The sequence below is a fragment of the Oncorhynchus gorbuscha genome, linkage group LG26, assembly GCF_021184085.1.
Source record: "Oncorhynchus gorbuscha isolate QuinsamMale2020 ecotype Even-year linkage group LG26, OgorEven_v1.0, whole genome shotgun sequence".
Taxonomy (NCBI): Eukaryota; Metazoa; Chordata; class Actinopteri; order Salmoniformes; family Salmonidae; genus Oncorhynchus; species Oncorhynchus gorbuscha.
The window spans coordinates 2,813,864-2,827,263 of NC_060198.1; the positions used below are offsets into that span (position 1 = coordinate 2,813,864).

Below are 13,400 nucleotides of genomic sequence, written 5' to 3' on the forward strand. Positions count from 1 at the left end.
GCCACAGTACCAGAGACATGAGGAGGGGAGAGTCAAGTCAAAGAGGAGGGATGGGGGGGACTACCACAGATCCAGACACTCAGAGTCAGAGCTGGGAGAGGAGTCTCTACCCACCAGGACAGGAGAAGACAGAAGACAGAGAGGAGGCTCCCCGACATGGGGAAGGAGCAAGAAACCCACCATGAGACACCAGGAGAAACCGGAAATAGAGATGACTGAAAATAACGTAAGTGATAGGATTTTATTTGATTAGTAAGTAAGATTAATACGTAAATCAGAATTTGGATGTGTACAGTATATCTTATTTATAAACAAATGCCGTATCATTACAGGGAGAAACCGCTGAGGATCAGCGATCCAAAGAGAAGTCTGTTTCTCCTCAACGAAGTGGCAAGCATGAGAGAGAAAAAGACAGCGAGGCGGAGGAGTGGGAGAGTGGGGACGACACAGAGGGTGAGTGCTGGTACCCCAAGAACATGGAGGAGCTGGTCACAGTGGACGAGGTAGGAGAGGACGACTCCATCATCGAACCGGACCTCCCTGAGCTGCAGGATGACGAGGATGTGTCAGCCTCAGACCTCCAAAAGGATCCTACGGAGGAGGAGGAGGGAGAGGCTCCACGATCAACCTCCACCCCCAGTCCCAGGCCCTGCTCTGAGATGGAGTTAGCCCAGAGAGAGGATACCGAGTTGGGTAGAGGAGGTGGGGTAGGTGGGGTGGTGGATCCTATACCTACAGAGCAGAAAGATGGGGAGATTAGTACAAACCCCAGCCCCACAGACCAGTCACTGCCACAGTCACAGTCACAGCCACAGCCACAGTCACAGCCACAGCCACAGCCACAGCCACAGCCACAGTCACAGCCACAGCCACAGCCACAGCCACAGTCACAGTCACAGTCACAGTCACAGTCACAGCCGCAGCCGCAGCCACAACCGCAGTCACAGTCACAGCCACAGCCACAGCCACAGCCACAGCCACAGCCACAACCACAGCCACAGCCACAGCCACAGTCACAGCCACAGCCACCCATCCCAGTAGCCTCAGAACAGCTCAGTTCAGATCTGGATGATTTCCCCAACCCGGAGTTCAAGGCAGCCCTGGAAGAGACGTGTTTGGAAGTTGAAGTACTGAAGAGTGGAGCGCCGACGCAGGAGCTGGCGCTAACCAATCACGCTGGCGCGTGTGAAAGCAGCAAGACCCAGGATGTAATAATACACCAGGTGGAGGACGTGGGGAGGGAAGTAACGGTCATGAAGCCAGACATACAGCAGCACAAGGCTGAGACTCCTAGAGGTACAGAACAGTTGCTCTCGCGATGAAATAATATGTCCAGAATTTGACTTCCTGATCAAATAAACCAGTATCGGGATTCTGAATCGTCCTCCATGTTTCCTGTTTATTACTGTACAGATGTTATTCTTCTAGATTTTATAGGTAACTTATGTTCACTTCTCATTTACAGTCATCCAGAATTCAACACATGTCCCACGTCCTATAAACCTGATAGACATAGGGGCTCCCTCACCTTCTAGAGGGCAGGAGAAGATTATCAGTGAACACAGCATCCCTCTGGGTAAGGACCAAATGACTTTTATTTACATGAAGTATTGTTGTTGTATGTGTGCGATCTGCAATGTCATTTTAAGCCCAGTAAAAATTGCCCCTTGGCCTTGGGGACAAATAAAGCTTATTGAATATAATATGATTATTAATCAACAACCTGCTATACCAATGCTATCTGTGCCTGGAGTGAAAGAGCGCATGTGGTAGCTTCAGCTGGCCACTTGTTGAGAGCAAGGTGTTAAACGCACCCCTGAGATGTGTTTATTTAGGCCTGGCATGACATAGGCACACACAGCACATGACCTACTGTGCCTCGTTGGTGAACACTACACATGAGTGGACTATGATGGCCTTCGTGTGTGTGTGTGTGTGTGTGTGTGTGTGTGTGTGTGTGTGTGTGTGTGTGTGTGTGTGTGTGTGTGTGTGTGTGTGTGTGTGTGTGTGTGTGTGTGTGTGTGTGTGTGTGTGTGTGTGTGTGTGTGTGTGTGTGTGTGTGTGTGTGTGTGTCAGTGTATGTGCACCGTGTGTGTGTATGTGTGTTTCACAGCCAAATGCTACGGTCATTGATAGCATGGCTGAGATAGATTCACAATTGAGTAGTATCTGGCTGCAGTGTTGTGTTGTGTTGTGTTCTCCCATGAGAGAGACAGTGACAGTGCAGCTGATCTAGATCAGCTTGAAGAGTTAACAACTTCACTCTGTCACACTGACAACGAGGCTACTGATGAGGGGGAGAGGGGCCATGCTGCCCCGTTGACTATCCTCCTAGCTGCCTTTGAAAACGTGTCTGTTTCAGACCTGGGAGTTGGCCCTGGGTAACCTCTCTAGCCAATCAGTTACATTGGTAACACTACATTACGTTACTCTAGTCCTTGTGCAGTAACAATCTAATCAGATTTGTAACAACTTTTAATACGAGATCTAGAGGTACATGGGCTGTGTTCTGATTGGTCTGATACTGTTGTATGGTCGGAGGATTCTCTTCTCTAATTGGTCTGCGGCTGCAGTAGGGGTACATGTTCTGTTCTCTGATTGGTTTGTGCTGTTCTAGAGGTGTATTAGCAGTTTTCTGATTGGTGTGTTGTTGTTCTAGGGGTGGAGTTCATCGTGCCCAGTACGGGGTTCTACTGTAAGCTGTGTGGCCTGTTCTACACCAGCGAGGAGACAGCCAAGACCTCTCACTGTCGTAGTACTGTCCACTACAGGAACCTTCAGGTACAGCAACACATTTACTATTAACATAGATCATTCTAATTAGACATGGTTATGAGGAAGAGGAAGAGAGGAGGAGGAGGATGGAGAAGGATGAGGAGCAGGAGGAGGAGGAGCAGGAGGAGGAAGAAGAGGAGAAGGAGAAGGATGAGGAGCAGGAGGAGGAGGAGCAGGAGGAGGAAGAAGAGGAGAAGGAGAAGGATGAGGAGCAGGAGGAGGAGCATGAGGAGGAGCATGAGGAGAAGGAGCAGGAGGAGAAGGAGCATGAGGAGGAGCAGGAGGAGGAGGAAGAAGAGGAGAAGGAGAAGGGTGAGGAAGAGAAGAAGGAGGAGGAGGAAGAAGAGGAGAAGGATAAGGAGGAGGATGATGAGGAGGAGGAGCATGAGGAGGAGCAGGAGGAGGAGGAAGACGAGGAGAAGGGGAAGGGTGAGGAAGAGAGGAGGAGGAGGACGTGGAGAAGGATGAGGAGCAGGAGGAGGAGGAGCAGGAGGAGGAGCATGAGGAGGAGCATGAGGAGAAGGAGGAGGAGGAGCATGAGGAGGAGCAGGAGGAGGAAGAGGAAGAGGAGAAGGAGAAGGGTGAGGAAGAGAAGAAGGAGGAAGAAGAGGAGAAGGATAAGGAGGAGGATGATGAGGAGGAGGAGCATGAGGAGGAGCAGGAGGAGGAGGAAGATGAGGAGAAGGAGAAGGAGGAGGAGGAGGATGAGGAGCATGAGGAGCAGGAGGAGAAGGAGGAGGAGCATGAGGAGGAGCAGGAGGAGGAGGAAGAAGAGGAGAAGGAGAAGGGTGAGGAAGAGAAGAAGGAGGAGGAGGAGAAAGAGAAAGAGAAAGAAGGAAGGGGATGAACGATGATGATCATGATGATGATGATTTTGATAGCAGGAAACACTAACCCTCTCCATCGTTAACTTACACTACCCCTTGCAGAATAGTCATGAACATATGTAATAGTTATTACAGGGAAAGCTTGGAAACTCAGTGACATCATTGTGAGACCAAAGTTCAGAAAAATGTCTTTAGAGTTGAGTTACAGTGTGGCACATGTTACCCAACCATGGAACAGAACACGAGATACAGAGATCAGTCACTCACTATCTCTATTACACACACACACACACACACAACCATGGAACAGAACACGAGATACAGAGATCAGTCACTCACTATCTCTATTACACACACACACACACAACCATGGAACAGAACACGAGATACAGAGATCAGTCACTCACTATCTCTATTACACACACACACACACACAACCATGGAACAGAACACGAGATACAGAGATCAGTCACTCACTATCTCTATTACACACACACACACACACACAACCATGGGACAGAACACGAGATACAGAGATCAGTCACTCACTATCTCTATTACACACACACACACACAACCATGGGACAGAACACGAGATACAAATAAAAATCAAATCAAATGTATTTATATAGCCCTTCGTACATCAGCTGATATCTCAAAGTGCTGTACAGAAACCCAGCCTAAAACCCCAAACAGCAAACAATGCAGGTGTAAAAGCACGGTGGCTAGGAAAAACTGCCTAGAAAGGCCAAAACCTAGGAAGAAACCTAGAGAGGAACCGGACTATGTGGGGTGGCCAGTCCTCTTCTGGCTGTGCCGGGTGGAGATTATAACAGAACGTGGCCAAGATGTTCAAATGTTCATAAATGACCAGCATGGTTGAATAATAGTAAGGCAGAACAGTTGAAACTGGAGCAGGAGCATGGCCAGGTGGACTGGGGACAGCAAGGAGTCCTCATGTCAGGTAGTCCTGGGACATGGTCCTAGGGCCCAGGCCAGTTGAAACTGGAGCAGCAGCATGGCCAGGTGGACTGGGGACAGCAAGGAGTCATCATGTCAGGTAGTCCTGGGGCATGGTCCTAGGGCTCAGGTCCTCCGAGAGAGAGAAAGAAAGAGAGAAGGAGAGAATTAGAGAACGCACACTTAGATTCACACAGGACACCTGAATAGGACAGGAGAAGTACTCCAGATAAACAAACTGACCCTAGCCCCCCGACACATAAACTACTGCAGCATAAATACTGGAGGCTGAGACAGGAGGGGTCAGGAGACACTGTGGCCCCATCCGAGGACACCCCCGGACAGGGCCAAACAGGAAGGATATAACCCCACCCACACACACACACACACACACACAACCATGGAACAGAACACGAGATACAGAGATCAGTCACTCACTATCTCTATTACACACACACACACACAACCATGGGACAGAACACGAGATACAGAGATCAGTCACTCACTATCTCTATTACACACACACACACACACACACACACACACACACACACACACACACACACACACACACACACACACACACACACACACACACACACACACACACACACACACACACACACACACACACACACACACACACACACACACACACACAACCATGGAACAGAACACGAGATACAGAGATCAGTCACTTACTATCTCTATTACACACACACACACAACCATGGGACAGAACACGAGATACAGAGATCAGTCACTCACTATCTCTATTACACACACACACACACACACACACACACACACACACACACACACACACACACACACACACACACACACACACACACACACACACACACACACACACACACACACACACATGGAACAGAACACGAGATACAGAGATCAGTCACTTACTATCTCTATTACACACACACACACACACACACACACACACACACACACACACACACACACACACACACACACACACACACACACACACACACACACACACACACACACACACACACACACACACACACACACACACACACACACACACACACAACCATGGAACAGAACACGAGATACAAAGATCAGTCACTCACTATCTCTATTACACACACACACACAACCATGGGACAGAACACGAGATACAGAGATCAGTCACTCACTATCTCTATTACACACACACACGTCAAAACTGGCAGCACAATCCAAAGCTTTTTCCCCTCTCCACTGTGGTCCCCTACAGTGGGGTGTCAGAAAAGGAGACTTTCGATGAGTGAGTAGAGTAGAGGGTGTTAGTGTGGCACCCATGGGAGTCTATCCATGACTTTACTTCCTAAAGGCTCCCTTCTAATGGGCCCAGCTGCTCCAGTCCTTCCTGGGGACCTCCTTTGTACACAGGCAACGTGTAGACTAACTAGCAGATAGAAAGTCCTACATTTGTTAGACCCATTGTGCTCAAGTAAAGTAATAACATTCGGAAGGTTCATTCCCAATAGGCTGGTTGGTTCAGCAGACCAGGGTATTTCTGTGCGGCTGTGAACAGGCAGTGGAAGGGGCAGCCCATTGACTACAGGAAGGCCCCCTCACAGTGTTGAGTACTGGGAGTTGTATTAGGTTACCTATTAGTGCCCAATGCCCATCCAGACACACACACACACTCGCACGCTAACACCCCACACACACACACACACACACACACACACACACACACACACACACACACACACACACACACACACACACACACACACACACACACACACACACACACACACACACACACACACACACACACACACACACACACACATGCAAAGCTGCACAGCTGAAAGCAGCCAGAAGGGGAAAAGATTCCTTCACATTTGATGGATTACATTGCGAGGGTAAAAAACCTCAAGAACAGTTGCGCTGTCCGTCAAAAGCTGAGGGGTTTTGTGTGTGTGTGATTGTGTGTGTGATTGTGTGTGTGGGGCTCCCTGCTGCTACCCGCTTAGCCGAGAGCGGGCTGCTGCTGATGGTTTTGGCCTTTAACAGGACTGGGGAAATACAGTGAATGTAGAAACTAGACAGGTTAATGGCTGTTCAGGAAGCACCTGCCTCTCTCTCAGAACATTCCACTCTCTGAGGTCTCCCTCCTTCACTATTGTGTCAAACAGCAGTAGCTCTGGCTGAGGAGTTTCTATAGCCGAATATGCATAAGAAACTCAATACAGATAAATCGGGTCTCCTTATTTTAAAATTCACAGGAAGTCGGATGGAGTTATAGTGTATCATAGTGGGAAGCAAAATAAGGGTGAAACGCAGATAGCCGTGTTATCGTCTAAGTATTTGAAGGCAGTTGAATATCCCACTTAAAGGGGAACTCTACAACTACGTACACAAAGCTAACTTTTATATTTGTGCTCTTCACAGAAGTACCTGTCTCAGCTGGCAGAGGAGAGTCTACTTGGTGCACTAACTGACCCCTCAGCTACAGAGTGACCTCTGACCTATACTCATCATTCGGTACTGTCAAGTTGAGATGGTGGACAGCGTTGCGTCTGTGCTACAGACTGAGTGATCTGAGCTTGCCAAGGACTACTCAACGAAAGAGACATGAATAAATGACATATCGGATGGAAGTCACACGGTGAAATGCACTGGACCCGTTAGAGAAGAGCGATTCTCTGAGAATTGTTTGGACTAAAACTCATTGCTACAAATCAAATGAAATGTTATTGGTCACATGCTCCATATACAGTAATACATATTACCGTGAAATGCTGACTTACGAGCCCATTCCCAACCATGCAGAGTTAAAAAGAAAGACAAATATTTGCTAAAGGAAATAGTAACGCAACAAAATAACAATAACGAGGCTATATACAATCTAGCAATATGTTTGATTCTGTACATAGTATAAACGATACTGTAGTTTAAAAAGGTTCCAGTGTTACTGTACTACATTTGTGAAAATGAAAACCGGTCACCAAAGATTTGTGTTAAAAATATATTTATCTATCTTTCACCCTTTGATTTATTTGCAGTAGAGAATAAATGTGTTTGTTTTTCATCGCGGGAATAAACACAGCCTTCTTTCTAGTCATTATTGTAGAAGTCAGACTCTGTGATATAGTGAACTGAAAGTCATCCATATTAGTATTTGTCCTGGTTCTGGTTCCATGATGTTCCATGTAGCTGTACTCCAAATAGTAATATAATCATTTGATTTAACATTTCATTTGAGTCTGTAGAGTGTTAGGGATATTACATTTTTAGATGCAAAGTGCCTTGGAACATGTCTGCCATTGTTAGATGTAGCAGTTTAGAAGTAATCCTCAGGTTGGTTTAATTTGGATATTTTAACTTTGAATGTATATTTCATGACACAGTGTTTCTGTGTATAACTGGAGGATATGAAGGCCTACACTTGTTATACCTACTGTGTCTGTTCATTGAGACAAAATGGAATACGGTTCCCGACAGACATGGACAAAGACGTATCAGTCTGAAAGATATGGAACTTTCAAAATACAGAAATCATCCCAGTATGATGCATTTTGCATCCATTTTGAAAGTTACATATCTTGAAAGGTTAAGTGCTGTAAATGATTTAGTCCCGAAATTCTGACAAGCAGAACATTTATCAACAATCGACTAATGAAACAAATACCTACAAATATTTTCTGTGTGGAATGTTCCTTTAAATTGAGATACAGTTAAGTATCGCCATACGTTTTCTTCAGGTTTTCTTCTATTGTGGTTTGTCCCGTATTTGATTTCATTTAAAAACTACTTTGACAACTTTGTGAATTGTAAAGTTTGTCACAATCAGGTTCAATATTTTGCAAATGTCTAAATAATTTATACAGTGCCTTTAAACTGTAGAGAAACTTGAACTGGACCATGTGTGTTATTTAAGAGTTAAATTAAGTGTTAAGAGTTAAATGAAGTGTGATTTTAAGTCAGTATAATATATTGTCGAGGCAGGGTTTGAAACTTGCTCTCTCTCTCTCTCTGTTTTCTACACTGTGAATGTTGCTCAAAGTTTTAAGATTGTGTTGAACTTTTCTTATGGTTATTTTCTGATGAAATCATTTGAATAAACATGTAAAGAGAGAAAGCTGTTTGTGTATCAGTGGCGGAGGCTGAGGGGAGGACGGCTCATAATAAAGGCTGGAACGGCACAGATGGAATGACATCAAACACCTGGAAAACATGCGTTTGATGTATTTCATGACATTCCACCTATTCCACTCCAACCATCACCACGAGCCCGTCCTCCCCAATGAAGGTGCCACCAACCTCCTGTGGTGTGTGTGTTGCCAATTTAGCAATTTTCTCTATTTTCTCCCATTGAATAATGGGATGCAAAATAATGAGTTTAGTTTATTAGACAATTTGGAAAGCAAAACACAGTAAAAGACTACTATTTTGCATAAATCAAATCCTTGAGGATGAGAAAAACTGCTACTTTATGTGCATGGGGCATTGTGACGTTCTACTGTTTGAGGGGAGCGCCCCCAGATGTTAAGGTAGGATATTACACTTGTCAGACAAAACTAATTGTATAATGATTATTCCTTTTGATAGCACAGACTTGGTCAAGTCAATTGCACTCTTGGACATGATCATTGACATTACACATTACAGTCAAATAGGAAAAAAATATACAATAAACTATCTATCTTTGGACAGTTTCCTAGTAACAACTTGTTATGTATAATCGATTGGACTTTTCTCATTTACAGAACACAATGCTATACGTTTTGAAATGGGGAAAAGTAGTGTAGTAGAGATTAGGGAAATTGGGTATTACTTAAATATCTACAGTAACAGTCAAAAGTTTGGACACACCTACTCATTAAAAGGTTTTTCTTTATTTTTACTATTTTCTACATTGTAGAATAATAGTGAATACATCAAAACTATAAAATAACACAAATGGAATCATGGAACCAAAAAAGTGTTAAATCAAAATATATTTTATATTTGAGATTCTTCAAAGTAGCCTCCCTTTGCCTCGATGACAGCCTTGCACACTCTTGGCATTCTCTCAACCAGCTTCATGAGGTAGTCACCTGGAATGCATTTAAATTAATAGGTGTGCCTTGTTAAAAGTTCATTTGTGGAATTTCTTTCCTTCTTAATGCGTTTGAGCCAATCAGTTGTGTTGTGACAAGGTAGGGGTGGTATACAGAAGATAGCCCTATTTGGTAAAAGACTAAGTCCATATTTTGGCAAGAACAGCTCAGATAAGCAAAGAGAAACGACAGTTCATCGTTACTTTAAGACATGAAGGTCAGTCAATGCAGAACATTTCCAGAACTTTGAAAGTCACAAAAACCATCAAGCGCTATGATGAAACTGTCTCTCATGAGAATCGCCACAGGAAAGGAAGACCCAGAGTTACCTCTGCTGCAGAGGATAAGTTAATTAGAGTTACCAGCCTCAGAAATTGCTGCCTAAATAAATGCTTCACAGAGTTCAAGTAACAGACACATCTCAACATCAACTGTTCAGAGGAGACTGAGTGAATCAGTCCTTCATGGTCGAATTGCTGCAAAGAAACCACTTCTAAAGGACACCAATAATAAGACAAGACTTATGATTAAGAGTCCAAATTTGATATTTTTGTTTCCAACCTTTGGTTAAATACTTGCCTAGTTAAACACTTGTTGAGTTCAACACTTGTCTACTTAAGTAAAGGTAAAATGAAAACAAAAATGAAAAAAAGATGCAGAGTAGGGTAACGGATGATTTCTGCATGTGTGGTCCCCACCGTGAAGCATGGGGGAGGAGGAGTGATGGTGTGGGGGTGCTTTGCTGGTGACACCGTCAGTGAGTTATTTAGAATTCAATACACACATAACCAGCATGGCCACCACAGCATTCTGCAGAAATACAACATCCCATCTGGTTTGCACTGAGTGGGACGATCATTTGTTTTTCAACAGGAGAATGACCCAACACACCTCCAGGCTGTGTAAGGGCTAGGCTGTGTAAGGGCTAGGCTGTGTAAGGGCCAGGCTGTGTAAGGGCTAGGCTGTGTAAGGGCTAGGCTGTGTAAGGGCTAGGCTGTGTAAGGGCTAGGCTGTGTAAGGGCTAGGCTGTGTAAGGGCTAGGCTGTGTAAGGGCTAGGCTGTGTAAGGGTTAGGCTGTGTAAGGGCTAGGCTGTGTAAGGGCTAGGCTGTGTAAGGGCTAGGCTGTGTAAGGGCTAGGCTGTGTAAGGGTTATTTGACCATGGAGAGTGATGAAGTTCTGCATCAGATGACCTGGCCTCCACAATCACCCCACCTCAACCCAATTGAGATGGTTTGGGATGAGTTGGACCGCAGAGTGAAGGGCAAGCTGCCAACAAGTGCTCAGAATATGTAGGAACTCCTTCGAGACTGTTGGAAAAGCATTCCAGGTGAAGCTGGTTGAGAGAATGCCAAAGGCTACTTTGAAGAAACAAAAATATTTTTAGATTTTGTTTAAAACTTTTTTGGTTACGACATGATTTCATGTGTTATTTCATAGTTTTGATGTCTTCTATTATTCTACAAAGTAGAAAATAGTAAAAATAAAAAACAACTCTGGAATGAGTAGGTGTGTCCAAACTTTTGACTGGTCCTGTATGTTCTTACCCCTGGGCAACATGGGCCTGGGAAGCTCACACGGATATTGGTTTCCACACACAGTACCTACTTCACCAATTATATTTCAACTCAATACTTCTTGTATGCCACCCAAATTTTTTTTTTACATACATGTGCTGTAATTTAAGCCTCAAAATTACAAAGTTTTATCTCAGCCTTTTGGCGAAATGTGTAGAATTGCAGGATACTTCAGTTAGTACTAAACACGGCTGCTAGAGTCTTGACTAGAACCCAACAATGTTCTCATATTACTCCAGTGCTAGCCTCTCTACACTGGCTTCCTGTTAAGGCAATGGCTGATTACAAGGTTTTACTGCTCTTGCTTCAACCTATCTTTCCGATTTGGTCCTGCCGTACATACCTACACGTACGCTACGGTCACAAGATGCAGGCCTCCTTATTGTCCCTAGAATTTCTAAACAAACAGCTGGAGGCAGTGCTTTCTCCTATAGAGCTTCATTTTTATGGAATGGTCTGCCTATCCATGTGAGAGACGCAGACTCGGTCTTGACCTTTAAGTCTTTATTGAAGACTCATCTCTTCAGTAGGTGCTATGATTGAGTGTAGTCTGGCCCAGGGGTGTGAAGGTGAACGGAAAGGCCCTGGAGTGACAAACCGCCGGTGCTGTCTCTGCCTGGCCGGTTCCCCTCTCTCCACTGGGATTCTCTGCCTCTAACCCTATTACTGGGGCTGAGTCACTGGCTTACTGGTGCTCTTCCATGCCGTCCCCAGGAGGGATGCGTCACTTGAGTGGGTTGAGTCACTGACGTGATCCTTCCTGTCCGGGGTGGTGCCACCCTCAGGTTCGTGCAGTGGGGGAGATCTTTGTGGGCTATACTCGGCCTTGTCTCAGGGTAGTAAGTTGGTGGTTTAAGATATCCCTCTAGTGGTGTGGGGGCTGTGCTTTGGCAAAGTGGGTGGGGTTATAACCTGCCTGGTTGGCCCTGTCCGGGGGTATCGTCAGACGGGGCCAGAGTGTCTCCCGACCCCTCTTGTATCAGCCTCCAGTAATTATGCTGCAATAGTTTACGTGTCGGAGGGCTAGGGTCAGTCTGTTATATCTGGAGTATTACTCCTGTCGTATCCGGTGTCTCTCTCTCTCTCTCTCTCTCTCTCTCTCTCTCTCTCTCTCTCTCTCTCTCTCTCTCTCTCTCTCTCTTCTCTCTAAGGACATGAGCCCTAGGACTATGCCTCAGGACTACCTGGCCCAATGCCCCAGTCCACCTGGTCATGCTACTGCTCCAGTTTCAACTGTTCTGCCTGCTATAGAACCCTGACCTGTTCACCGGACGTGCTACCTTGTCCCGGACCTGCTGTTTTCAACTCTCTCTACCGCACCTGCTGTCTCAAACTCTAAATGATCCCCAATGAAAAGCCAACTGACATTTACTCCTGAGGTGCTGACCTTTTGCACACTGTACAACCACTGTGATTATTATTATCTGACCCTGCTGGTCATCTATGAATGTTTGAACATCTTGGCCATGTTCTGTTATAATCTCCACCCGGCACAGCCAGAAGAGGACTGTCCACCCCTCAGAGCCTGGTTCCTCTCTAAGTTTCTTCCTAGGTTCCTGCTTTCCTAGGGAGCTTTTCCTAGCTACCATGCTTCTACATCTGCATTACTTGCTGTTTGGAGTTTTAGGCTGGGTTTCTGTACAGCACTTTGTGACATCGGCTGATGTAAAAGGGCTTTATAAATACATTTGATTGATATTAGCTTTAAAGCTGCAACAACAAAAACATCTCCCTGCCCCATAACTGAATGTGCAGAATTGCCGGAAATTAGCTTGAAAACTGCTAAATGTATTTTCCGATGACAAGACATGGGCCTTTAAAATGTTCCTTCCCAGGGCCGAGATTTGGTTCATCCGGCCATGCACTGCCAGTCATAGTACTCCTTGTATGCTATTTTATCTCACTCGAGTTGTGTTCTGATTATGAGGGGGTCCCTGGTGAATTTGTTATCACAATAGGGGTCCCAGGCCCCCAAAAGTTTGAGAACTAAATGGTTTAGCTATTTTAGGGTCTAACATTGCACCATTTAGGACTTAGGCTTATTTGGTTGGGTTTCAAATAAAACAAATAATTTTATTTGACATTTTGTCCAACACAAAAATGCTTATTATAAGACGTTATTATAGCAATAGTGTTATAGCAATAGTGTTGAAAGTTTTACAAAAACGCATTGTTGCTA

General features: G+C 45.1%; 1 protein-coding gene across 1 annotated transcript in view; it reads left to right on the top strand.

The window, feature by feature from the left end:
• rbm20 (RNA binding motif protein 20) overlaps positions 1-9,258 on the top strand; it is an 85,838-nt gene extending 76,580 nt beyond the window's left edge. Inside the window, exons 11-16 of the mRNA XM_046331966.1 lie at positions 8-226; positions 333-893; positions 924-1,296; positions 1,466-1,576; positions 2,660-2,781; positions 6,996-9,258. Coding sequence (XP_046187922.1) covers positions 8-226; positions 333-893; positions 924-1,296; positions 1,466-1,576; positions 2,660-2,781; positions 6,996-7,064 — 1,455 coding nt within the window. The 3' untranslated portion in view covers positions 7,065-9,258. The remainder of the gene's footprint in view (positions 1-7; positions 227-332; positions 894-923; positions 1,297-1,465; positions 1,577-2,659; positions 2,782-6,995) is intronic.
• Positions 9,259-13,400: the final 4,142 nt, after the last annotated feature.